The following is a 26,555-nucleotide window of genomic DNA, read 5'->3' on the forward strand; positions in this document are numbered from 1 at the left end:
GGTTTTCTTGCCCGTAATCTTTATGGAAGCTTTTCTTCTGTGGTGCTGTTCAGCGGGTTCACACCACCAACCATTACGTTAGGAGTCAAGCACGAACCGTCTGCACCGCCTGGAGACCCTGTTTATTCACTTAGATGCTCGTATACCATTGTCTCTCCCCACTAGGCTGTAAGGCCATGGGAGCAGGGACCCATGGACGTCAATCCCACCCCTGCACCCCCAGCCAGCACACCACCTGGTTAAAGAACGCATACTTTCTCTTTCCCGCTCCTGGCATTCATCAATTTTCAGAGGTAACGTTTTAGAACAAAAGACGAGAACAAAGAAAACCTGGAGCCTCCCAAAAAGCTTCCACAGCAGCCTCGGAAAGGGGTTTTGAAAAGGAGTCGTCTAGGGAAAAAAACTGTATGGGGGACTTCTCCACTCCCAGATATGACAATTCCAAACAACGGCTCTTTCTGTCATCATCTTTATTGAGCACAGGAGTCGTCACAGGTACTGGGTGGTGGCCAGGTAGGGAAGAGGGCTGGCTGCCACCCCACTTCTCCAGATCCTGCCTGGTCCTCCCCTTCAATGGTGGACAGGCGCAGGAGAGTTCTGGTTGTCTCCTTGACACAGACCTTCCTCTTTGGCAATGGCCTCAGTCAGGCCCTGCAGGTCATCGAGCAGGGCAGAGAGGGACCCTGGGGAAGAAGACGCCAAGGGATAGGAACAGGACAAGAGCAGATTCCTGCAGCGACTGTGCAGAAGGTTCAGGGCTGGCACAGAGTATGAGGGTCATGAGGGAGAAGGTTCCTTGGGCTGTGGTGACTGTGGATAAAGGAGGCCATGGGCCTCCATGGATCACAGAAAATACTGTTCACGCACCCAAGAGTGTCTGGAGCAGAGATTCCTACGGGCCCCTCATTTGTCCCTTCATGCCTGAGCTCTTACCTTTTACGGGGTCCCTGGAGGAGGGTGCCACTGCTGGAGATGAAGATTCCAGGGGAGCTGAAGGTGCTGAAGATCCTGGAGGCCTGGGACTAGACTCCACAGATTTCCCCTTGTCCAGCAAGGATGGAAGGACTGCCAGGAGCCGCTGCTGCTTGTAACGGGAGAGGAGACCCTCCTGCCGCAAGGTGGCCTGGGAAGGAGAGGGTTAAACGCCACCTAGCCCTGTGGGAGCCTCCCCTTCCTCTCTGTACACCCTTGCCCACCAACCAGCCCACAATGGGCCCTGGTCTCCTGGTCTCCTGTCTCCTACTAGCATGAGGTTCTTGTCTCTCTCCAGCTCCTGCAGGCGCCGGGTCAGCCGCAGCCCCTCCTCCCTGCGGGCCTCGTCCTGCAGCTGCCTGAGCTCCTGGTTCCGCTCCTTTTCCCGGGCAGCTTTGCGCTGGATCTGGCGCAGGGAGACCACTATGGGGAAGCCAGGGCACAGAGGGGTCAGGGTGGGTCAGCCCAGACTGGAATGACTGGCAGGAACGCTGGGTCACCAGCTCTGTGACTCAGGGAAGTCACTTACATTCTGAAGCCATCTGTGTCTCTTCTATACAGTGGGAGAGTGGGCTGGTGCTCAGGGAGGCTATGAATCTCTGGACCCAAAGCACCTTCCCTATCCCCAAACCACCCCAGAGCCCCTTAGGGGAAGACTGAATATGGACTGGATATTAGATTTGGGGCAATTTGTTTTCCTTTTCTTAAAATGTGATAAGGTAATGAGGTTATACAGGAGAATTTCCTATTCGTGGGCAATGCAGCTGAAGGGTTGTGATTTTACAACTATAAAAGGTTCAGAAAAATGAATATATAAATGTGTATGTGGATAGATAGAGATCAAATGTGGCAAAAGGTTAATTGCTGTCTAGAGGTCTGATAAGTCTCTCAGAAGTAATGTGCCCAAAATAGAACTTAATTCCTCCCCAAGTTGTCCCCCACTAGGTGTTCCCAACTGCATCTAGTTAGAGAAGGTATATGGATACTCAGCACAGTACTCTTTCAACTTGTCCAGGTGTTTGAAATTTTTCTTAATAGAAATTTGAGGGGTTAACTATTGGTGTATGTTTTGCCGTGTATATTCTCAACAAAACAACAACAAAAAGTAAATAAATCAGACATATACAGACACATGGAAACCCTGGTGGCATACTGGTTAAGTGCTACAGCTGCTAACCAAAATGTTGGCAATTCAAATGCAGCAGGTGCTCTTTGGAAACTATGGGGCCGTTCTACTCTGTCCCATAGGGTTGCTATGAGTCAGAATCAACTTGATGGCAATGGGTATATACATATACCTTCATGTACATAAAAGAAGGAAACCTTGGTGGTATAGTGGTTAAGAGCTACGGCTGCTGACCGAAAGGTTGGCAGTTCGAACCCACCAGGCACTCCCTGGAAACTCTATGGGGCAGTTCTACTCTGTCCTATAGGGTCACGATGAGCTGGAATTGACTTGACAGCAGTGGGTTTGGTTTGGTTGGTTTTTATATAAGGAAAACTGAGGGGTAATCTTTGGTGTTAGTCAGGACGGTGTTTGCCTGTGCAGCAGGGTCATGGCTGGTGGGGCATAGGGGGCTCTGGTGCTGGTCAGGTTCTGCTTCTTGATCTAGGTGTTAGAGACGTAGGTGTGTTCACCACATGAAAATTCATTTATATCCTTTCCTTGTGCACTTCGTTACTTGTATATAACTATGATATCTTTTTTAAAAAGTCTGGGGGAAGAAATAAGCTCCTGTCTCAGTACTTCCTTTTTCCTAGAAGGCCCACATCTACTCTAGCAAATCTCACCGGCCTTGGCATGCTCCCTCCGAGCTTCGTTCAGTCTCCTCTCTGTTTCCGACAGCTGTTCCCGAAGCCGAGTTTCCACCTCAGCTACCTTCTCTTGCAGAGCTGGGGTGAAGGTACAGATGTGGTGTGACAAGAGGAACCATGGCTCATGGCTCCCACCTCCTCCCTACCCTCCATATGTCCCCCTGCCCCTCCGCCACACCTTGCCCGTAGAGCTCCTGCTGCTGCGTCAGCTCTCGCCGCAGGCTGACAGCCTCCTCTGTGCTCTCCTGTTGGCCTTGGCGAGCCGCCTCCAGCTGCAGCCCCACACTAGCCAGGGACTCCTGGGTTTGTTGCAGCTCCTGCTCCAGCTGCTGGGCCACCTCGCTGAGCTGCTGCCGCTCCGCCTCCCCTGGAGGAGGTGGCACTCAGCAACAGCCTCCTCCCCAGGCCGACCCATCAGTGCCCAGGCCTCTCCACACCCAGACCCCAGATGTTCCTCCTCCTCCTCCATCCCCACCAAACCTGATGCTGGCCCCTGGAGACTCAGGGGCCCGTGTACCTTGCTCCCGGGCCCGGCCCACCTCCTGCTGGATGAGGTGGGCACTCAGTTGCAGCTCTGCATCCAGACGGTTCCGCTCTTCCCGCAGCTGTTGCAACTCAAGACTCACATCTGTGGCTGGTGGGGGTGGGGGTGGGGGGCAACTGAGACAGGAAGAGGCAAAATCAGGGGAGCTCACACCCAGCACCGATCCCTACATCCCTGACCCTCCTCAGTCCTCACTGCTTTGGTACCCAACAACCGACACCCCAAAGCCCACTCTTCCCCCACAGATCCAGGCCCCAAACTTCACCTCTCCTGGCGCAGCTGAGCAAGAGCCACTTTCCGAGCCACTAGACCTGCGTGGAAGAAAGACAGAGAACAACAGAGAAATGAGTTTTCAGAGGAAAAAAGTGGAGATGGGGGATGGATATGAGATCAGAATGAACTGGGCCAGGAAGAAGAGTGTCAGATCTGGTAGGGGCAGAAGGTGTCTTGCAGTGGCCCTACCCACCCTGAATGGTGTGGACCTTGCGGGCAGCATAGCTGAGTCGGTTGCTGAGGCTGGGTAGCCGGGTGACAGCCTGTTCCACCTTGGCCACGGTATTCTGGAGCCAGATCTGAGAGCTGAAGAAGGCACAGGTCATTGACTCTTCAACCCTTACTGCATTCACGAACGGACTTGTACAGATAACCCACTCTATCCTGAGCTGTCATAGAAGAGAGGACAGCTGGGCAGGGGAAATAGGAGTAGGAAAGAGAAGCTAGAGTCAATGGCAAGGCCAGGCCTGTAATGCACATGCCCTCGCTTGTTGGCCCTTAGCCTGTCCTAGCCCCTTTGCAGACAAAAGGGAAGAAGAGAACCTGAGCACTGAGACTCTGTAGTGACTGTTACATAAAATTGACCCTGCTACACCATTTTTAAAACACTGTAGGGTATGTCAGAAGAAATGGTGTACACTACACAAATCATACATAGTTAAAAAGTTGGGTTTTTTCCAGCAGGTGCCAGTTGTAAAGAATGCGTAAGAATGACACCTAGAGACAGGTCAACACAATTAGACTAAACCAAAAGCAAAGAAGTGTCCTGAATAAACTGAATGCTTCGGAGACCAGTGTAGCAGGGGCAGGGGTTTGGGGCCCATGGTTTCAGGGGACATCTAAGTCAACTGGCATAATAAAATCTATTAAGAAAACATTCTGCATCCCACTTTGGAGAGTGGCGTCTGGGGTCTTAAACGCTAGCAAGCGGCCATCTAATATGCATCAATTGGTCTCAACCCACCTGGAGCAAGGAAGAATGAAGAACACCAAAGACGCAAGGTAATTATGAGCCTAAGAGACAGAAAGGACCGCATAAACCAGAGACTACATCAGCCTGAGACCAGAAGAACTAGATGGTGCCTGGCTACAACTGATGACTGCCCTGACAGGGAACAAAACAGAGAACCCCTGAGGAATCAGGAGAGCAGTGGAATGCAGACCCAAAATTCTCGTAAAAAGACCAGACTTAATGGTCAGGCTAGGACTAGAAGGACCCTGGAGGCCATGGTCCCCAAACCTTCTGTTAGCCCAAGACAGGAACCATTCCCAAAGCCAACTCTTCAGACAGGGATTGGACTGGAATATGGGATGGAAAATGATACTGGTGAAGATGGAGGTTCTTGGATCAAGTAGACATATGAGACTATGTTGGCATCTCCTGTCTGGAGGGGAGATGAGAGGGCAGAGGGGGCAGAAGCTGCCCAAATGGACACAAGGAGAGAGAGTGGAGGGAAGGACTGTGCTGTCTCATTAGGGGAGAAAAATTAGGAGTATATAGCAAGGTGTATGTAAATGTTTGTATGAGAGACTGACCTGATTTGTAAACTTTAACTTAAAGCACAATAAAAATTAATTAAAAAAAAAAAAAAAGAATGACACCTGGAGCAAAGGAGAATGAAGAATACCAAAGACACAAGGTAAATATGAGCCCAGGAGATAAAAAAGGGCACATAAACCACAGACTACATCAGCTTGAGATCAGAAGATGGTACCTGGCTACCACTGATGACTGTCCTAACAGGGAACTCAACAGAGAATCCCTGATGGAGCAGGAGAACAGTGGGATGGAGACCTCAAATTCTTGTAAAAAGACCAGACTTAATGGTCTGAGACTGGAGGGAACGCTGAGGTCATGGCCCCCGGTCCCTCTGCTGGCCCAAGACTGGAACCATCCCCAAAGCCAACTCTTCAGACAGGGATTGGGCTGGACTATAAGACAGAAAATGATACTGATGAGGAGTGGAACTTCTTGGCTCAAGTAGACACATGAGACCCCGTGGGCAGCTCCTATCTGGAAGTGAGATGAGAAGGCAGAGGGGGACAGGAGCTAGTTGAATAGACGTGGGGAATACAGGGTGGAGAGGTAGAGTATGCGGTCACACTAGTGGGAGAGCAGCTAGGGTTATATAGCAAGTGTGTGTAAGTTTTTGTATGAGAGACTGACTTGGTTTATAAACTCTCACTTAAAGCACCATAAAAAAAAAAAAAAAGAATGAATGAACTAGGGGCCAAAATGCAAAGCCAAAAATGAAGCAGCTACATATAGTTAGTAATTTTTAGTTTGAACTGTAACTAAATATCGTGGTTTCATACGTATTATTTTATATTGTACTTCTTTCGTTAAATTGATGATTTGGACTTATAAGGAAAACTCTATAGTTTTTAATGTCACAGAAATGAGACTATTCTCAAAAGCAATATACTAACTAAAGTGAATGCTTGTATACATTAAGATGGCCTTAAACCTTTTCCTCTGTTGCCTTAGCTGTCAAATCATTAAAACTTCAAAGCAGAGGATTATGGTCAGCAGGCCAGACTGAGAGAAACACTGATGCATTTTGTGAGCAGGTACTAACGCTGTCAGGGCTCAGTACTGTATGTTTATGCTATAATAGCAGTGCAATATTAGACACCAGCTAGCTGGTACCGCTGCTCCCTGTAACGCCAAAGAGAAAACCAGGATTTGATTAAGTGCACATATTTAAGTTACCCCTTGTCCTCTGCTTGGATGCAATGCCATGCAGATTTACATGGCTGCTACTTGTACTTAGTTTGCATTACTTTAATCAACACCTTGAACAGAGAGCCAAACATTTCCCTTTTCAGCTGACCAGCAATGGCTCTTTAACTTCAGTAGGGGGAGAAAAAAGACCTTTTGGGTGAAAATTGGTAATAACTGGCACTTAAGATCAGAAAATAATTCTTTGTACTTAGGTCTTAAAGTGCTGTCTACCTAAAGCTTTGATAGACAGTAATACTTTACTACTATTATTATTCAGTTTTTATAACATTGTTACATTTAATAAAACTTGTCTGTTTAATCTCAAAAAAAAAATTCAGTTCCTCCTAAGAAAACACAGCTATCCCTGATACCCAAATCTATGGTAAGCTTCTCACTTGGGTCCTAGCAATCAGTGTCTTTAATAACGGTCCTACAGTCAAAACCAATTATTAGCTTCATGGGATCATATCTTATCTGGCCCCATACCATAACACAGTAATGTGTTCAGTACAAACAACGCTACTGGGGCTAAAACAGCACATAGCACAGAGCTGTCTAATCTGCAGCAGATTTAGACTTGTCATTTGCAGGCCCCTGATGGGTCTGGAGGTTCTGGAAGTCCCCTGGCACTGTGTTTCACATTTGGAGTGTATGAACTGATGACTGCCCACTAGGTTTTCTGAGGGCCTCTGCGCCACAGAGGCATTAAACGACTGCTTATCTTTTCATGCAACATGCTGAGCTTATTCCTCACAACCTGGTTTTTGATCACAATCATGTATCAAAAACAAAGTTATCCTCTCCAACAAGCCCAGGAGTGTAGATTCTCTGATACCAATGGAGGGCAGGTCCCTGAGCTTTTTGGACTGACTGTGCCAGATGTGGGACCGGCACCAGCTCAAGAGAGTGAGAGGCCTATGCAGGCCACAGGTCCCCAGGGAAAAGGGACCAAGGGATGTCTGGGGACAGGGCTGGGACTTCCTCTGGACAGTCCAAGTCTGTGCCAATAAATAAAAAGACGAATCACAAAGGCCTCAAAGTTGTGCCCCAAACAGCACAGCAAAGAGCACTGATACCTGAAAATTATTTAAGTAGGGTGCTTCCAACACCTACTGTGGCTCTTACTAAAACAGTTTTTTGACTTCTAAATGTTAGACAATGGCTCAGGTACCTCAGTGTCCAAAGCTGAGGGAAAGTTATTACCCGTTTTTCCGTTGAGGTTTTCCTCAAGGTGATAAAGGTTCCATAACAAGAGTCAGTAATGGAACAACTAGGAAGTTGGTATGAGAGACACTGCTTGCAATTGACTAACAAAAAAACTGACATACATTTTAGATAAAATCTATAGTAAGGAATTAGGTGTAGAGTTTTAAAATAGATAGGTTTTTTTTTTCCCCAACTAAACAGATCACACCTGTAAATTTTTAGAGAGCGAGAGAAAAAAAGAAAAAGGAAAAAAAGTAGAGAGGAAGGGAGGGAAAGGGGAGAGGGGAAAAAGAGAGGAAGGTAGAAGGAAAAAAAGGTTGAAAGAAAGGCAGAAAGACCGATCAAGTACCCACGCCCCCATCCCGGAACTCCTAAAGCTGGAGCTCCTCCCAGGTGCTCTAGAAACCCCAGCTGTTTGCAGACTCAACTGCCTGAGGAAGCATTACCTCACCCCTAGACAGAACACGCACGGTCACGGTGGTTCATAGCAACTGCTCGCGGTGTCAGTGTAGAAGGGGCTGCCCCAGGAAACACAAACCCAGGGACTTTTATAGCGCTGAATGCCTCCAGCCCTGTATCCTTCACATCCGCCAGCTTTCCAGCCCCTCCTGCCTGAGGCCCTCAGATGCACAGTGCTCTGGAAGCTGAGAAGCAGAAACAACCCCACCCTAAGCCTCCTTCCCAGGTACCTGCACACAGAATTGGCCACTAGCTTAAGCTGCTCCTCCACCAAGGCTGTCTGCTGCTGCTGCTGGCGCCGGGCCTCCAGAGCACGGCTCAGCTCCCCCTGCAGGGCCTGGAAAGGATGCGGGTCAGGACAATGTACCCGCCCCCAGACCCACCCCGCCCCCTGCAGACCTGCCCGGTAGCCTCTGGCCGTCTCAGACCCTGACCTTGGCACCGACCCGCTCCACCTCCAGCTCTGCGGCCTTGTCCTGCAGGGAGCGCTGCAGGATGGCCTGCTCCTGGCTCTGCGATGCAACTCTCTCCTCTAGCTCGGCCACCTGGGGAGAAGAGGAGGCTGGGACCCGCCCCTTCTAAAGCCCAAAGCTGCAGTGGGAGGGGCACAGGGGATGAAGGGGCCGGGGCAGGGCTTGCTGAAAGAATGCCATGCAGGGAGACAAGAAACTTGAGTTCCTGATAGTGGGGCCAGTTCTATGTTCTATGTGCCCACACCTTGAGGAACTGCCCCATGATCCCCCCAACAAAGACCCACCACCTCTGACCATGTCACCCACGTCCTCAGAGAGGCCTTGCCTGACCATCCCACCTATGGCTGCTGCCACCCCACAGTCTTTCTCTGTCAAATTATCTTTCATATTTTCCTTTATAGCACAAACAATTGCTTGACATCATTGAATTGCTTACTTATTGTGTGGCTCCCTCTAGAATGTAAGCTCCATGAGAGCAGGTACTTGGCCTGTCTGTGCTCGGGGCTGTATCCTCAGCATGTGGTAATCACTCAATAAATTTTTGTTGACTAAATGAAGGAAGACCTTCCCATTATGTAAGAAGCAAGGGGTTCGCAGGAGCAGGGGAGGGAATCATGGGGGGGAAAAGTCAAGTCACCTGTCTCTTCAGCTGCTCCGCGTACTCTCTGTGGCCCAGTTCCTGGGCCTTCAGCTGCACCATGAGGGCAAACACCTTCTCCCGCCAACAGGTCAGCAATGACTGGAACTTCTTGGAGAGCTCAGGCTCCAGGGAATCTGAAGGCTGAATCTGTGGTGAGAAGAACGAGGACAGGATGTGGGCTCCCGGGGGAGGAGAAGAAGGATGGGGCAGCCTTTGTTTTTTCTGTCCCACCCTGGGCAACAGAAGCCATAGCAAGGAGTTCAGGAAAGACCTGGTCAGTTCTACAGCACACCTACCCGTCTCACACAAAGGGACTGAGGCTGGGGACAGAAGATACAGGACCCAGATGTGGAAAAAGGGCCCCTACCTTCCTGGCTAGCTCCTCCTCCTGTAGGGTCAGGATGTAGGTGAGGCTCTGCACCCGTACCTGGAGCAGCTCAGCAGTGCTGTGCAGGGTGTCCCGGTCCTCCTGCAAGCACTGTGGGCAGAAGGAGAGCCGCCTGTAGGGCCTCCATGCTTGCCCTCACTGGGCCTGGTCTCCCCAGCAGCCGGTCTCCATGCCCTCCCCACTCCCAGGGGCCACCTCTACCTCAAGACCTGGTCACTGAGCCCTCACATCCCACCCAGACCCCTCCAACACACACACACACACACACACACACACAGATGAGACCCCAGCACTCTCCCTCACCTGCATGGTTTCCAGAAGCTCCTGACGCTCCTGCGCCCAAGCCTGGCTGCGGACCTCTTGAGGGACTTGTTCCCCAACATACTTTCTTAGATTCTCAACCAGGGTCACCTGAGCCTCCAAGTCTTCTTTGGTCTTGCTGGGGTTGAGGCGGGAACCGGGAGACCATCAATGGGGTGTTCTGGAGATCCACCACACCTACCAACTGCTGACCCCCTCCGGGGCAGCCCACCCCCATCCCACTTACCTCAGCTGCTTCTGCAGCAGCTCAGTCTCCCTCTGGGACGTGGCCAGCTCCTTGGCTTCCTCTGCCCGCCTGGCTTCCAGGTTATTCAAAGACTTCTCCAAGCCCTCAGCCTTGCTGGTCAAACTGGAAAGAGCCTCCTGGTGAGCCACCGTTAAGCAGGAGAGCTATAGAGAGAAAACAAGGCTCAGCTGGGCCAGCTAACTCCCACTTCTGTGCCTTCCCCACCTCCCCCTGCTTTGGCTCTGTCCCTTCACTCTCACTCTGTGACCTTAGACAGCACCCCAACAAACCACCCAACTGTGTGCAGCAAGATGGAGACTGCCCTTGGCACCTCCCTCTTCCCTGTTGCTCAAACTCAATCCATCACAATTCCTGTCTGCTCTTCCCTCCAAGCCAAATTTCATTTTTCTCTATCTCCACTGCCACCAACCTGAGTTGGTGAGGCCCTGCCCTCACGGATGAACTTACGGTCTAGTGGGGGAGACACACACTAAACACTTGATGTACTCATAGTCAGTTGCACCCTCATCTCTTGCCTGCATGACTGTAACAATCTTCGAACAAGTTTTTAAACACCTTCAATGGCTTGCCACTCCAAGGTCATAAAGGGATTCAGCCATGTTTTCTTCTAGTACCTTTATGGTTTCATTGTTTAACATGTCAATTTGTTCAGTTGGCCTTCCCTAGCACCCCCAACTAGACTAAGGTTCCCTTGCCCTTCTCCTTCATGGCACTGCTCCCAATTGCAATTAATTAATCGTGAATACATCAAGTGTTTAGTGTGTGTCTCCCCCACTGGACTGTACACTCACCCATGAGGGCAGGGCCGCAGGCTCATTTATACCTCACTGATTCCCCAGCTCCTATCTCAGGGTGGCAAAGAGGAAGCATTGGTAAGTGGTGACTGGAGAATCTCCCTCTCCCAGCAGGCCCCCACACCCACCTCCTCACTCTCCCTCCTCTGCATTGCTCCCAGATGAACTAGGTCCTGAAGTGAAGTAGGAAGGCAAAACTATAAAAGTCCTAGAAAGGGAAGGAGGAAGGCGTCAAGTGGAGGGAGGGCACCTGAGTCCTGGGAAAAGAGTGGAATCTAATAAGGCCAAAACGCCCAAGTTCTCCTTCTTTCCAGGTCACCTGCTTTTTCTCCTTCTCCAAAGATCTCACCACTTCACTGCTCACAGGTACCCTTTCTGTGGTACCTTTGCTCTTTGTTGGGAAGCTACTACCCAGTTCACCCTGTTGTGATGCTGAGCCCTTCTCACCCCAACATTCACCTGCTCTTGGTGCAGCCTCTGAACTTCCTCCAGCTCCCGCTGGGTCCCCTCTTCCAGGTTCTTCCGGATGACCTCAGCCCCAGCCAGGGCAGCCCGCAGGCCCTCGGCTTCAGCTCGGCCTGCCTTCTCTGCCCGCGCCAGAGCCTCCAGCTCCATGGCCTGGGATTCTAGCCTTATCTTCTGTTGCAGTGAGGTCTCCCGCAGGAGCCGGATCTCCTCCTCAAACTGCCGCAATTCTTGCAGCTGCCGAGAGATCAACTCAGCCTGCTGGGTCAGGGCCTGAGACCCCTCCAGGGACCTTCAAAGACAGGTTCACATAGGTGAGATGTGTTTCTGGTACTGGGAGGTTGGACACAGATACTCGGGCCTCTCTGCTCCCACCCAGGGTCATAGGAGACAGGAAGAGGCAAAAGATTCCTCTGCTCCCATTGGGGTAGGCAGGGGCATGAAGATGGGCCACGGGGCCTCTGCAGAGAGGCATGAGGAATACTACACAGGGATCTCTATATTTACATCACCATCACCATTCATTGAGGCCCTGCACATATCAGGTCCACTGTCTGGGCTTATAAGAAGCCCTGGTGGTGCAGTGGTTAAGCACTCGGCTGCCAACCTAAAGGTTGGCAGGTCAAACCCACCAGCCACTCCATGGGGGAAAGATGTGGCAGTCTGTCTCCATAAGGATTACAGTCTTGGAAACCCTATGGGGCAGTTCTGCTCTGGCCTATAGGGTCACTATGAGTTGGAATTGACTCGATGGCAGTGGGTTTGGTCTGGGCTCACAGGACCTAAGGGCTAGTTGAGGTCATGAGACATACACCTAGAGAGAGCCATATATATATATTAAACATCAAATGCACACAAGGGTCGCAGTAGAAGAGGAAAGCAAGAGGTGTGGGAAACAGTGTGAATAGGGTATGCCATTAGGAAACACATTCTGAGTGGAGAGGTTGGAAGAACACTCAGAGACTTCTGAATTCTGATGTAAGGGCAAGGAAAAGTTCGAAGGAGGAGCAAAGGTATAGCACTCATGAGCTTCTAGTACCAGTACAGTAAGGCCAGGGGTTAGTTAAACGCACCTAGTGAGTGCTCAGTATATTACATGAGGAGTCAAAGGGGACAGTACATCAATAAATTACATAGACCCTACCTTTGGGGAGTATATAGTCTACTGGTGTCGTGTAAAGTTTAAACTAACTCATAACAAGGCTCTTGCGATAGCTTCCTCATTGAAGCCCAAAACCAAAAGATTTTTCAGAAGAAAATTAACTGGGCAAAGGTCTGCCACTTGGCAGCCAAGCTAGCATTAGAGGGTCTCCGTCCCCAGTCCAGGGGTCCCTCTTCTTCATTATGGTCCTTCCTCTTTGGTGGGGTCCAAGGTAGACTCATGTGTGTAAGCCCACTCTAGAGCAAAATGGCAGAATGACATTCCAGTCTATTTGGGGAAAACACACATGAAAGGTCAAAAAGTTTTACAGACAGCACATCAACAAATAGCATGGCAGCTCTAAAGCCATGTCCTCTGTAAATGCTTTCTTCAGCTACACCATCAGAATGACTCCATACCACCACAGTTGTTAGGTGTTGTCAGTCGATTCTGACTAATAGCGACCCAATGTGACAGAGCAGAACTACCCTATACGGTTTCCTAGGCTGTAAATCTTTACAGAAGCAGATCGCCAGTCTTTCTCCCTCAGAGCCACCGGGTGGGTCGGAACTGCCATTCACTTAGCAGCCAAGTGCTCAACCGCTGCACCACCAGGGCTCCTTCACCACCACAGTACCAAGTCTATACTCCTGGTCTGCACATCTTCATGCTTATTAGGATCACCTGTTGACCAATCTGTCTCCTTCCCCAGGATTTTCCATTCCTTAATATCAGGATCTCTCATTCATTTTTGTTATCCTCATCCCTAGCCTTATTATTTATGTGTTGTAGGCACCCAATAGTTGTTTATACAAACATGAACAAATTATGGAACCTAGAGCTGAAACAGGGTAAGGAATCTGTTTTGATGGACGGTCAAAGGCAAGCAAGCCTGAGAAAACGACAATGATGGATCCCTACCTGACTCTCCGCCCTGGCTCTTGCCCATCACCAGAAGCATCCCGTTCCCACATTGGCACTTGAGGTCTCAAGTTGTCTAGCCGCCTCTCTGAGACATCTTGATGGGCTGGGGATTGGACCAAGGGAATGTCTGCAACCCAGGTGGGAGCCATTCTTGGCAGAGTTGGAAGGGACCGAGCTTGGAAGTGGGATGGGGGAATTAGCCCAGTGGAACCTGAGGAATCACAAGGGCACAGATGGTCAGTTTCCCAGGGAGAGGCAATCACCAGTCCCCTGCCTAGTCCCACTGACCTGAAGGTCGCAACGTCTCCACATTATTTGAAAGCTCTAGATTCTGTCTCCAGCCATCCATGTTCCCCTGGACAATTGGAGAAAAAAGGACACTCCAATTCAATTTTCAGTCCTACTTCCAAAAAGAAAGCCCCTACACTAACAAAGTCATCCTTCCTAAATAGCAGCCAGGTCCACCCCACTCTCACCTACTCCTATTTCCTGAAAGGAGGAGCTGCAAATTCACTTGGTTGTCCCAACCAAGATCCTGACAGAACTCTGGCAATAACCCCAGAGATGGAGGAAATTTACTGAGAGACAGCCTGAGGAGGGATGCACTTAGGTTCTACTCATAATTTTAGGGTTCTCGACAGTGCTTTTACCCTCTTCCTTAAGCTTCTATAGTCCCTGCTGGTCCTGCGCATCGAAGTTATGGATTCCAAGGGCTGCGAGCCCAATCTCCAGAGTTCTCTCCATGGCTCAGCAAGGCCTTGGGGAAGCCCATCCAGGCACCACCAAGCCATGACTCCTGGGTCCTTCCCTGTAAAAGCCCCTGCCCAAGGCCTGGCCCCAGGTGAACGTGGCCACATGTGGGGCAAAACGCCTCCCCGGGATCCCTGGGAATACAGCCAGCAAGATCCCTAGGCAGAAGGCCGTCTTTCTGCCATCTCATCCAAATCCTCCCTGCAACCTTCCTCTCAATTTCTTTCTACTATGCCCTCAGCTTTCATTCCTGTTGCCCACTCTCCCCTCTCCAAAGTCCTGGAGCATACAGTTAGCTCTTCAAGATCTTTTTCCCACCATCCCACCCCAATTTATCTATTTTTGACTTAATCGGGGACCTACTCCTGTCCCTCCCTACCTCCTAATCTGTTTTTACCCTGAAGGAATTATCCTGGCTCTTCACTCTCACCTCCCAACTCATCAGTGTACTTTCGCCCCCTGCACTCCAGCCGATGCTCGGTTCTCAACCCCGCTCTCCCCAGACACCCGCTTCCCCTGAGCCTTCACCCTCAGGGCGCTAAGGCTGTTCTGACCACCTCATCTAGCCCCTGTACCTCTTGTTTCCTATGGACCCCCTAAGCCCACCCCCGCACCCCTTTCAGCCCCTTCCCGCCCCCAACCGACTCTTCTCGAACGCCCCTTACCCAGCGCGAGAACACCCCCTCTGCCTTAGGCCACACCCCCTACGCCCAGCTCCGGGGCCTTGGACTCCGCCCCTGAGTGCGCCTGCGCAGAGCGGGCCGGTTTGTGGGCCGCTCCAAAGCCAGATTTCACCCCGGAAGGAGGGGCGAAGTGTACGCAGGCGCAGTAGCGTCTAAAACTGGGTCCAATTACAGTGTTTGAGTATCTCCGCGCCCTGGTGGCTCCTCCCAACTCCGGGAACCCGGGAAAACTTGTGAACCAATCAGAAAAGGTGAAAGGCGGGAGTGCAGGGATACCAGTGCGCTGCCCAATGGGATGAAGCGAGGACAAGAGAGCTGCCCAATCAAAGGCATCAGGGGGCGGGCCCCCTCTGCGCGAACTGGAGACCCGGGAATTCCGAAGGAGGGGTCGCGTCAGCCCGCGCACAGAGGCCCGGCCCCTCCTGGCTTGGGCACCCTCGCTGTCAAACATCTGCGGGAGCGCGGGTCCGGGCCAAGGAGCCCGAGGGGTCCTGGGGCCTCCGCACAGACCGACACTGTCTGGAAAGGAGACCACTCCGAGATGTCACTGCGTGGGTAGATCCGAAACCGGGCTGGGACCCGGAGGGAAAGGGCTGAATTAGTCTTGCGTGATTGCGGGGAGCTCCATCCGCTGTTTTCATCCCACCCAGGGAAACTGGGAAGCAGGGGTTTAGATCTGCTTTGGTGAAGAACTTGGGGGACTTCTCGGGGGGTGACAGTGGATTCGCTTCCCACAGGGTTCCAAACTAAATAGTTCCGAGTGAGGATTAACCAGAAAAGCGGGATGCGGGCGAGCAGAAGGGGTACTCCATTTGGCTAAGCAGGTTTGACAGGAAGCTGCTTTTTTCAAATTACACTGAGGTGATGCGCTCTATTGCACAGAAGCAAGCCCCCACTCCCTCCAGTTGGCATTTGCCCAAAAGCTGCCTAAGGTATCATTGCTTTGCACAGATTGGAGACGTTCCGATTATTTTGCGGCCTGAGGATCCGGCTCAACTGAGGTGCCATAGGGCGTGTTCCTGTTTTGTCACTGCACCAAGGACCTTCCCCGAATTTTCCAGTTGCAAAGCTGCTGGACTGCCAATTTTGCTTTGCATGCCTAGGCTCCTTGTCCCCTGAAATTCCCCTACTCAGGGAGTGTGCTCCAGGTTGAGTATCACACTCGGAAGAGAACTTGGACCAGCCATACACGACCCAGGACCGGCATAAAGTGATGGATTCCTGAAGTGGAAGGCGTGGTGCAAAGAAGCACCGCCCATGCTGCCTTGCTTCCAGCTGCTGCGCATAGGAGGCAGCGATCTCTACACCTTCCACCCTCCCACCGGGGCTGGCTGCACCTATCGCTTGGGCCGCAGGGCCGACCTGTGTGATGTGGCTCTGCGGCCCCAGCGGGAGCCCGGCCTCATCTCCGGGGTGCATGCCGAGCTCCACGCTGAGCGCAAGGGTGATGACTGGAGGGTCAGTCTGGAGGACCACAGCAGCCAAGGTGAGCAGTGAGCAGGGCGGCATTGCCCCTGAAGGGTTGCAGATCCAGGCTTTTGACTAAGGGGCTCCATGGGGGCTCTGCCTGCCTCCAAAATCCTTGTCTGGTTGGATAGAGCTGTGGTCCAGATCATTTTCCCCCCAAAGGGGTGGTGTCAGAAGCTGTCTGTAGGGGGCTGGGAAGTAGATCCGGTGCCTGGGACATCATCAGGGGGTATGTCTGTGGCCATTGGGGGCCAGACTCAGACTGGACCGTTTCCAGGTTTGTTGAGGCACCTGTTTCCATCTTAAGTAGTTGCATTAAATCACAATTTAATAATGGGAGTGTATCTTTTTCTCCCTGACTCAAAGGTAGTTATAGTCTCAGCCTCAGAAGGCCCGGGTTCACGCCCCAGTTCTGCCACTGGCTCCTGGTGAAACCTCAGGCCTGTCACGTCACCTCTCTGGGTCTTAGTTTCCTCTTAGATAAAACTAAATAGTAAGGCTTAGTGGGTCTGCTTTGGTAGGTGTAAGGATTAGATAATTATTGTAGCTAACACTCATTTAAGACTTCCTGTTTGAACCAGACACTGTTTTAAGTGCATTGAGTGTAGGGGGGCATTAATATCCCCATTTTACAGATGGGGAAAATAAGGCACAAAGAGGTTAAGAAACTTGTCCAAGAGCACAGAGTTGGTAAGTGGTGGAGCCAAGATTTGAACCCAAACAGCCTGGCTCCAGAGCTATGCTGAGATAATAACTGTACTTTGAATTGGAGCTGGGTGAGAGAGCTTCCACTGAGATGGAGGCATGGACCTCAGAGAGAGGAAAGGAATCAGCGTGGAGAGCACAATAAAAAAAAACTTGTTCCCAGCTCACAAGCTGCTTACTATCTGGTGTCACCACCTGAGGGGCTTAAAATATGAGGGAGGGAAGAAGGACAACAGCATGTCATATTCCTCCTGATGGGCCCCAGAAAATCGAACAGGTCTAAATTTCTCCACTCCTGACTCTGGTCCTTTCTTTTTTGTCACTGTCTGTATCTGTCTGGTGCCCCACCATCAACAGGGACCTTAGTCAATAATGTCCGACTCCCAAAGGGTCACAGGCTGGAGCTGAGTGATGGTGACCTCCTAACCTTTGGCCCTGAAGGGACCCCAGGAACCAGCCCCTCCGAGTTCTACTTCATGTTCCAACAAGTTCGAGTCAAACCTCAGGACTTTGCGGCCATTACCATCCCACTGTCTCAGGGAGAAGCAGGGTCCGGGGGTGGTTTCCAGCCGATGCTGCCCTCTCAGGGGGCTCCACAGCGGCCCCTCAGCACCCTCTCCCTTGCCCCAAAGGCTACACTGATCCTCAACTCCATCGGCAGCCTCAGCAAACTCCAGCCCCAGCCTCTCACCTTCTCCCGGGGTGGGGGTGGGCCCCAGAGCCTACCCCTTCCCACTCCCCCTGGGGAAGTGGGGACCACCCCTTCTGCCCGAACCCCAGCCCCCAGAAACCGGAGGAAATCAGCTCACCGAGTGTTGGCAGAACTGGACGATGATGAGAAAGGGCCTGAGAGCCCCCCGCCAGTCCTCATGGAGCCCAGGAAGAAACTGCGAGGAGAGAAAACCCCACCGACACCCATCGGGTAAGTGGAGAGGCCTTCCGATCATGTCTGCCTTCCAGCAATATTTCACTGCTTTCTAATTCTGTTTCAGAACCCCAGGCCCTGAAGAGGCCTTCTGCTTGGGGGTGGGGATGGGAGGTAGTGGGCAGAGGTGGAATTGATGTTGGAATGGCAAGACCTGGGCTAGCTCTGCTGACAGAAACAATATATATACAGGACACAGCAAGAGTTAGGTGGGATGGGGGCAGTGGTTTTAAAATAGATCAGCACAGAATTCCTACTTTTACATTCAGACATCTTCAACCCCACTCTTCTAGTGCCTAAGGATGGGACATTTCCAGGCTCACCCCACACATTTTCAGGGACTGTTTCTAGATCCACCCTACAGATTTTGAGGACCGTTTACAGGCTCACATTACAGATGTCTTACCAAGAGTTTATCTAGATTCACACTACAAGCCTCCAAGGAGTTTCCAGGTTCACCCTGCAGTTACCCAGATTTCGAGGCTTCTCCTACAGTTTTCCAGTGACCCTCGTTTTTGTGTCTTCCCCTCAACTTCCTAGAAACCGTCGTGGGCGTCCTCGGAAGCACCCAGTGAGCGCCCCCATGGCCCCCCCTGCAGTTGGGGGCGGGGAACCCTGTGCAGCTCCCCGCTGCTGCCTGCCCCAAGAAGAGACAGTGGCCTGGGTTCAGTGTGATGGTTGTGACACCTGGTTCCATGTGGCCTGTGTTGGCTGCAGCATCCAGGCAGCCAGGGAGGCAGACTTCCGATGCCCAGGATGCGGTGTTGGCATCTAGGCCTAAGGCCCAACAGAGAGGACAGAGCTGGGGCCTCCAGGCCAGGGGCATTAACAGCAAGGTGCACATGGATCCTAAGAGATGCCCCCTTCTTCCCTTCCCTCCCCAGGAGGGAATGATGCCAGGGAAGAGCCCATTGCCATGGATACTGAATTCAGGGACTGGAGCAGGCGCTCATGGCCAAAGGTGACAGAAGAGATGTTTCCTGCCAAAGATACTGCCTCCAAGAAGTTGTAGCCAGTGGATTGCAAATTCCCATTGACAGGTGGTAGAGCTTGTTGCCACGGACACCAGAAAGTCTGGGACCACAGCATCCATCAATTGCAAAGGCCATGCCTGGGAAGATATCATAAGCCCCAGTATTGGACAAGTGGGTTTCTTGGTGTCCTTTGATGGTATCACCTAGAGGATTCCGGGAAAACCTAGGACCTGGCCCCCAAATTGCCCTATACTGTGGCTAGTCCTACCCCTGGCCATGATCATCATAACCTAACTTTTGAGATCTTTTGGACTTTCTGCTTCTATTTCCAAATAAAAAAACAAGCAATTTCATTCATGTCTGGCTCTTTTAAACCACTGCCATTAAAATAAGGTAGTTGGGATTTGGTTAATTTCATGAGGACGGCAAAACTTTTACTGCCTTCACCAGCACCACCAGGAAAACAGAAAGCCTAGTGCACAAACTAAATGCTGACCTGCTTTAGTGTAGATCAACCACCTCCTAACTCACATACAGTCCTTGTGATTTTCTTTGGTGTGCCTCACACCAAGACAAGAGCTTGTCACAGTTTTTTAGTTTCCTTTACAAAACAAAAACTTTACATGTAGTTGATTCCAACTCATGGCAACCTGTGTTAGAGTATAACTCCTCTGTAGGGTTTTCTTGGCTGTACTCTTTATGCTAGTAGATTGCCAGGCCTTTCTTCTGTGGTGCTGCTGGGTAGGTTCAGATCACCAACCTTTGGGCTAGTAGAGCAAAAACACTTTGTACCACCCAGGGACCTATAGTTCCTATTAAGGAAACCTTGATTATTTTGCAACCTGCACGTCTTTCTCCCTACTTCTGTCTCTGCTTAGACTTAACAACCCAAGGTTTTCACTGAGGAGTCAGCTCCAGGAAAAGGGCACCCAATAGCTAGTGACAAAGTCAGACCTTAACACTAAGGTTTAGGCAAGTCACTGACAGGACAGGCAAAAACTAAGTGGAAACCAAATGAACCCTTGTATCAAGAAAGCACAAAGTGGAGTTTCTGGTTGGGTTGATCAGCAGAAATGACCACCTAGACCTGGTATCTTAGTACCGTACAAAGCCACTGAGGACCTAGGTACAAAGACAAAAAAAAAGCCAGTTCCTAATAGGCAATGAGGATACATGGTGACTGTATCTGTTCAACTCATTCTCCTAAGAACCCGTGTCACAGGCTCCCAAAAACCAGCTTATGCCTAGAAGGTTCTCTAGCAATAAACTTGGGTTGTAAGTGGGTTCTAATCCTAACTTTCCCTCTGTGACCTTGAGCAGTTTGAATGGCACTTTGGTTTCCAGGTCTATTTGCATATGAAAACAGCTAATATTTAGCATTGGGTATCCCCATGCCCTGGAGCCCTAGTGGCACATTGATTAAGAGCATGCAGTGATTAAGAGCCCGGTGGCTGCTGACCTTTGGCTGTTAACCAAAAGATCGTCAATTTGAATCCACCAGCTGCTCCTTGGAAACTCTATGGGGTAGTTCTACTCTGTTCTATGGGTCGCTATGAGTTAGAATAGACTTGATGGCAACAAGTTTGAGTTTTTTTGTTTGTTTGTTTTTATCCCCATGTCCACACTCTCTTCAGCAACCAAAGTATAATAAACCAAAGACAGAAGTATCTAATATCTACTGTGACCCAGGTTTATTTAAGAACAAAGTGATGAGTGATGTGGGGATTAAAATCAAGAGCATCATTGAACTTTACCTTCCCTCCAATCAGTTATACCCCCAAATCTCCTGCCCCCACTGTTTGTGCTCCCAATTCCTCCCTTCCTTAGTGAAGAACTTAACCCCAAAAGCCCTGGTATAATGTCCAGGGTCCTATTTCCCCAGCTTCCCCCCTTTCCTCTGTCCCCCCATTCCTGGGAAGGAGGACAGGCACCTCAGTTTGAATGCATGGGAGAGCCCAAAGAGGTGACCTGGACAGAGGGGAAGGCTTCCCCCTCAGAGAAAGGAACTGAGGAGTACAGAGTAGTGAAGTGAGGGCCCCCATAGCCTGGGGTACCAAAATGGGGCCCTGGTGCCAGAGGAAAAGACACTGGTCCCCCTGGAAAAGGAGACCCAGCAGCTTCAAAATCCTCTCGCTGGGAGTAGTCACCGCTTGATCGTTTGCCCTTCTGGCGCCGGTTACAGAACCACACTCGGACCACCTGGTGGTGGACAGAGGGGAGAGTGACATTAGATCATGATCTCCAGGAGGGTGGGCCTGGCTTTTTGCTTGGTCATTATATCTAAAGCCAACAGGGTGGTTGAAGGGCAGGAGCCAGAGCTAGGGAAGAAAGGGTGAGTGGGGACAAGTAGGATGTGGAGCCGACAGGGGTGGGGCACTCACGTCTTTCTCAAGCCCCAGCTGCTGGGCAATGTGGCCTATCTGCTGCAGCGAGGGTTTTGGGCACTGCAGGAACAGGTTCTCCAGGCTGCCTCTCACTCGGTTCTCAATGCTAGTCCGCTTTCTCTTTCGGGCCTGCTGCAGGAGGTTCTCCGTTTTGCATATCTGGGCAGGTAGAGAGGAGAGGGGGTGACAAGGGAGGTGAGAGGACCAGCCTCGGACCATGAGCAACAGCATCAATGGGCCAGTGACTGGAGGGCTAAGGAGGCACTGACTGGATGAGTCAGCAGAGCCAAGAAGCATGACAAGGAAGCATCTAGAAGGGTGGGTTTAGACCAATGGCTGCAGACCTTCTCCCAGCAGGACTGAAGAATTTACACCCCATTCCACTGAGAACTGCTGCCTCGATAAAGGGAGAGCTGCAAGCAAGGAATGGAAACTCTGCAAATGGGACTGAGAGGGCAGGTCCCCGTGTATCCCTCCTGCCCTTACCTCCTGGAGGTTTTCATTGTTGTCCGCTTCCTCCACCCACTTCTGTAGCAGGGGCCGCAGCTTACACATGTTCTTGAAACTGAGCTGCAGAGCCTCAAAACGGCAGATGGTCGTTTGGCTAAACACCTTCCCTGGGGGAAGCCAATTGAAAAAGGCAAGATGAGGCAGCATCTAGAGTCCTGAAGACTCTGAAACCCAGGCTTCAACCTTCTTTTGGTCCTCACAAGATGTCCCACACTAGGGTCCCACCACTCTAAGCCCAAGTATCTTCTCCCACCTCCTCTCCCTTCATGGTTGGAGGTAAAACCCTGCTCCTGAAACACCCCGCTGTCTGGATCCCTTGAGGGAAGGAAAAGCCCAAGTTCAGGGATGTTCGGGGGTGGGGGGTGGCCCCTGTAGAACATGCGGAGCTGACTCACCAAAGAGAACCCCTAGGGTGAGCCCCACATCGGCCTGGGTATACCCCAGAGTGATCCTCTTTTGTTTTAAGAGTTTAGCAAATTGTTCAAGGTCTTTCTGTCGAGTTTTGATGTCCTGGGACTGCAGTTTAAAAAAGAAAAAAGCAGAGGACTCATAAGAATATAAACACACAAGTTACCTACCTCTCCTCCCCATTTTCCTTCACCATACTTTTTGACTACGGCCCCAAAGAATGGATCTGTGGAAGTATCTCTGCCTCCCAGACTGCCCACCTATCATCTACAAGTATCATTGCTCTCCAGTACTGCTCACTGATTCATGTATGACAAAAAACAGAAAAAAAACCCATTGCCTTTAAGTTGATTCCCACTCATAGTGACTCTACAGGACAGAATAGAACTGCCCCATAGTTTCCAAGGAGTGCCTGATGGATTCAAACTGCTGACCTTTTTGGTTAGCAGACATAGCTCTTAACCACTACACCACCAGGGTTTAGGGACCCCTCTTCCTCCAGAAATCTGCACATCCAAGTACCCACAGGGGAGCAGACAGGCCTTAGTCTCAGAAACAACACCTGTCAGGTTATAGAGTTCCTGCCTGTCAGCTCACTTAACACAAAGGCCTTTTGACTCAAGTATTGCCCCGATAAAGGAAGTTGAGAACAAAGAACACCATTCCTCTGATAAAACCAAAAACCAAACCTACTGCCAATATATTCTCCCAAGCTTGCTTTTGGAGGTCCCACAAACTATGCCCCAGGCACATATATACACTGCAAAAAGTAATAGGTGTCAGCACAGGTAGGAATAAAGTGCTTTGTATACATCTGGTGCTCAATTAAAAAAATATTTATATCTGATTGTCCCATATTTTTTCTGTATTCTTTTGCAATATAGGAGCATCCTCACCGATTCATTCATTTAGCAGATTTATTGACCACCTTCTATATGCCAGCTGCTACATAAAGTAGACAAATAATTACCCACTATGTCAGGATGTCAGAAACACTATGGAAAAAAGTAAAGCAGGGTAGGGAGTTATGGAAGAAAGTGACCAATTTTAAATAGGATGGCCAGGGGAGGGGATATTTGAGCAAAGCGTTATCTGGAGAATATTTTAGACAGAGAAAGGCCCTGAGGTAGGACTATACCTGGTGTGTTTGGAGGTGTCAAGGCCAGCACGGCTGGAGCAAGACAAGTAGAAAGCAGAGAAGGTAGGAGCTGATGAGGTCCAAGAGATGAATAGGGCAAAGCCTGTAGGCACTGCAGTACCTTTGGTATTACTCAGTGACATGGGGACCCACTGAAAGGCTTTGAAGAGTGAAATGATAGCCTCCTACATTTTAAATTGATCATTCAGTTGATATATTGGCAATACATTGTAAGGAGGGGCATGGGTGGAGCTAGGGAGACTACGGTAATCAGGCAGGGATGATGGCGGCTGGGAGAAGTAATTGATTCAGGATGTATTTCAGAGCTAAAGACAGCAGTGCTTCCGAAGGATTGGAAAGTAATATAGGATGACTGGTTCGGGCCTTGAGCAACTCTGATGTGGCGGTGAAGTTCAGGAAGCCATTTGGTTAAAGATGGGAAATGTAGTAGTCATCCACGTATAAATGGCATTTAAAGCCTTGAGGGTAGATGAGAGGAAAGAAGGGTAGAGAAAGCAGAGTTTGGAGGACTGAGCCCCAGGGCACTCCAAGGAGACAGTAGAAGCAGCTACTAAGAAACCAAGTCTATGTGTGGCCCTGGAGGCCTTAAGGGAAGTATTTCAAGAGTGATCAACCATATTAAATTCAAATAAGTTTTCATTTCCATTCTTAGTGCCTGATCAACTCAATCCTATAAAGGCCCTCAAGCTCTCCCCTTCTCAGCTTCTCCAAATCCTATTTTAGGGTTATGTAATAAGCTATACCCCAGTTCAATTCCTTGCTTCACTACTTAGCCACTAAGACCCGTGAAATAAGCTAATAATACCTCCCTAGGAGATTTTGTGAAGCTTAATGAGATAATGATGTATAAACTGGGTACACAGCCAGGCACTTAGGAAGTGGCCCACAATTGGCAGCCATTATTATTCAAGGCTCAGCAGTCACCTCCTGCAAAGAGTCTGGGGCTACTACGTCGCGGCTGAAACCACTCTCACACCTCCTTCTGCGGGGCCTAAAAGCTTAGTACTTGATCTCTAATTGCTTACACTTGTCTCTGGAAGCCTGGAAGACACATCTTTAATAGCCCCACCAGGGCTGAACATGTAAAGTCTTCAATCCCTCAGCAAACCCTATATTTAGGAATGGCCTGTAGATGACATCTTCCACCACCTTTTTCTTTCTTATTCCCAACTTACGAAATTAAGGCTAAATTGATTAAAATCAAGTATTTTCAGCTGTTTACAAGGAGCTGCCAGGGTGTGCACTTTGCATAATGATGTCTCACTCTCCTCCAAGGCAGAGGTAGTTTTGTTTGATTCCGACTCACAGCGACCCTATAGGACAAAGTAGAGCTGCCCCATAAGGTTTCTTAGGCTGTAATCTTTACCGGAGCAGATCGCCAGGTCTTTTCACCCTCGGAGCTGCTGGTGGGTTCAAACCGCAGATCTTTCCGTTAGCAGCTGAACTCTTAACCACCACACCACCAGGGCTCCTCAGCAGAGATAAAACCAAACCCAGGGCCATTGAGTCAACGCCGACTCGTTGCGACCCTAGAGGACAGCGTAAAACTGCCCCAAAGAGTTTCCAAGGAGTGCCTGGTGGATTTGAACTGCCGACCTTTTGGTTAGCAGCCATAGCACTTAACCACTACACCACCAGGGTTTTCATAAGGGACCCTAAATTTGACATGGGGTAAACAAAACTCAGCAGTCCAGAAAGGCCAAACAAGAGCTATCAGAAACCAGTCACACCCTAGACCTTCAGGAACAATTAGTCTAGGATAAGAACGTTGGTTTTTATCCTCAGGCTACACTTAACCCTAAGGCCACAGATCCTGGGACTGATAAGATCAAATTTTCAAGAAGGGTTAAGGGTGGGGAAAATGAGCTCAAACCCCAACCACCGCCCAGGGCTGGACTAGTAATGAGCGGTCAGGCCTAGGAAATGTTAAGAGGCCTTATTGTCAAGGGCCCGCTCCGGAGCTAGGCCCAGTCTGTGCTCGCTTCCGACTTCCCTAGGCCGCCGCGGGCCTCGCTTGCGGTTATCTCTCCGAATTCCGGTTTCTACTCCCCACCTTGACCATGCCTCTCTGGACTGCCCAAAGCAGCCACACATCGCTCTGCCTGGGGTGGTCTGCTCCTGCCTGCTCCCCTCTTGGGTTCTAGGCCTAGGCAGCTGTAGGCGACAGCCTCCTGCTCCTGTTGCCGCCCCTGCCAGCCCCAGCTACTTCTCCCCTTTGCAGATCACTCGCCTCCTCGAAGTTCTCATCCATCTTCTCCTTCTCCAGCTTCACGGCACCAGGGGGGCCAGTGCAGGGCTCGGGAGAGGCTCCCTCGGAGTTGCTCTCAACCCCGGCCCCTGGGTCGCCCTCGGGTTGAGGGGTCTCCGGGCCGCCTTGGGGCAGCCCCACGCCAACCTGAGGTCCACAGTAGGCCATGCCCCCACAGAACTCGTACGGCGGAGGGCACGGGGGAATGCCCCACATCTCAGCGCCCGGCCCAACCCCCGGCCCGATACCTGGCCCACCTGGGGAGCCTTGGAAGCTCAGCCAGGTGCGAGGGTCAGCCCAGCTCGGCTCCGGCCCTTCGCCCCCACCGCCCGGTGGGGGCGAGAAGGCAAAGTCGGCAGCCAGGTGTCCCGCCATGGGGTAGGAAGGCGCCCCAAGCCGGGGGCCTGGTGAAAGGAGGGATCTCTGAGGGACTGCTCAAAATCTCTCTCCCTCCCCAATCCCACCCACCAGCCTTGACCTCTGGCCCCGCCCCCTGGATGGGTGGGGGAGAGGGCGGTGGGGGTGGGAGAAACTGAGGCGAAGGGTGTTTGCCTGTTGCAGTGGTGTTTGTGGAACAGAAACAAGGAGGTTGCACTGGGCGCACCTCCAGATTCCAGGGCCCTCGGTGCAGGTCCTACATAGGGACGTTCACTTCGGACTCTCAGCAGACTAGCCTGGCCATGCACACATCAGGCCTGAGATCTCTTTGACACTCCACTTCTTCATAAACCCTGGTGCCTGACCCTCTTCACACTCCTGGCACCATCCCTTACTGAAGCCCAGCCACCGCCTCAGCTCCATAAACATTTACTGAACCTGGATGTGCCAAGTACTGTTGGGATTACCTTCCTTTTATTAATAGCCACAGATATGCTCACCAGCTGCCCGCTGGCAGAGATTACCCAATAAGCAAGGTACACACAGGCTTACCTGTGTTTATTTACTAATCTGTAGT

The 26,555-nt window shown here is 50.8% G+C and overlaps 3 protein-coding genes across 7 annotated transcripts; 1 reads left to right on the top strand and 2 right to left on the bottom strand.

Annotated features, from left to right (window-relative positions):
* Positions 1 to 458: 458 nt before the first annotated feature.
* Positions 459 to 14,891, bottom strand: CCHCR1 (coiled-coil alpha-helical rod protein 1). Of its 3 annotated transcripts, none has more exons than XM_049887937.1 (18): positions 14,803 to 14,883; positions 13,676 to 13,742; positions 13,385 to 13,598; positions 11,317 to 11,614; positions 10,043 to 10,206; positions 9,799 to 9,934; positions 9,475 to 9,585; positions 9,105 to 9,254; positions 8,429 to 8,539; positions 8,225 to 8,331; positions 3,798 to 3,910; positions 3,597 to 3,642; positions 3,305 to 3,447; positions 2,966 to 3,154; positions 2,764 to 2,865; positions 1,244 to 1,395; positions 934 to 1,123; positions 459 to 683 (listed from the first exon to the last, which is right to left on the bottom strand). In XM_049887937.1, exons 2-18 carry the CDS (start codon positions 13,734 to 13,736, stop codon positions 571 to 573), a joined length of 2,400 nt encoding a protein of 799 aa, XP_049743894.1. In that variant the 5' UTR covers positions 13,737 to 13,742; positions 14,803 to 14,883; the 3' UTR covers positions 459 to 570. The 3 variants fall into 3 exon arrangements, with proteins under 3 accessions (XP_049743894.1, XP_049743885.1, XP_049743903.1); XM_049887928.1 differs by lacking the exon at positions 14,803 to 14,883 and adding an exon at positions 14,038 to 14,384; XM_049887946.1 differs by lacking the exon at positions 13,676 to 13,742 and having other exon boundaries at positions 14,803 to 14,891.
* A 302-nt stretch (positions 14,892 to 15,193) lies between these two features.
* Positions 15,194 to 19,231, top strand: TCF19 (transcription factor 19). 3 transcript variants are annotated; one of them, XM_049888294.1, is made up of 4 exons: positions 15,194 to 15,681; positions 15,772 to 16,306; positions 17,350 to 17,914; positions 18,458 to 19,231. In XM_049888294.1, exons 2-4 carry the CDS (start codon positions 16,078 to 16,080, stop codon positions 18,690 to 18,692), a joined length of 1,029 nt encoding a protein of 342 aa, XP_049744251.1. In that variant the 5' UTR covers positions 15,194 to 15,681; positions 15,772 to 16,077; the 3' UTR covers positions 18,693 to 19,231. The 3 variants fall into 3 exon arrangements, with proteins under 3 accessions (XP_049744251.1, XP_049744259.1, XP_049744267.1); XM_049888302.1 differs by having other exon boundaries at positions 15,194 to 15,371; positions 15,558 to 16,306; XM_049888310.1 differs by having other exon boundaries at positions 15,194 to 15,371.
* A 1,592-nt stretch (positions 19,232 to 20,823) lies between these two features.
* Positions 20,824 to 25,975, bottom strand: POU5F1 (POU class 5 homeobox 1). The gene is made up of 5 exons (XM_049888194.1): positions 25,583 to 25,975; positions 22,181 to 22,301; positions 21,762 to 21,892; positions 21,273 to 21,434; positions 20,824 to 21,090 (listed from the first exon to the last, which is right to left on the bottom strand). Exons 1-5 carry the CDS (start codon positions 25,973 to 25,975, stop codon positions 20,824 to 20,826), a joined length of 1,074 nt encoding a protein of 357 aa, XP_049744151.1.
* Positions 25,976 to 26,555: the final 580 nt, after the last annotated feature.

This window comes from Elephas maximus, chromosome 1 (assembly GCF_024166365.1).
Source record: "Elephas maximus indicus isolate mEleMax1 chromosome 1, mEleMax1 primary haplotype, whole genome shotgun sequence".
Taxonomy (NCBI): Eukaryota; Metazoa; Chordata; class Mammalia; order Proboscidea; family Elephantidae; genus Elephas; species Elephas maximus.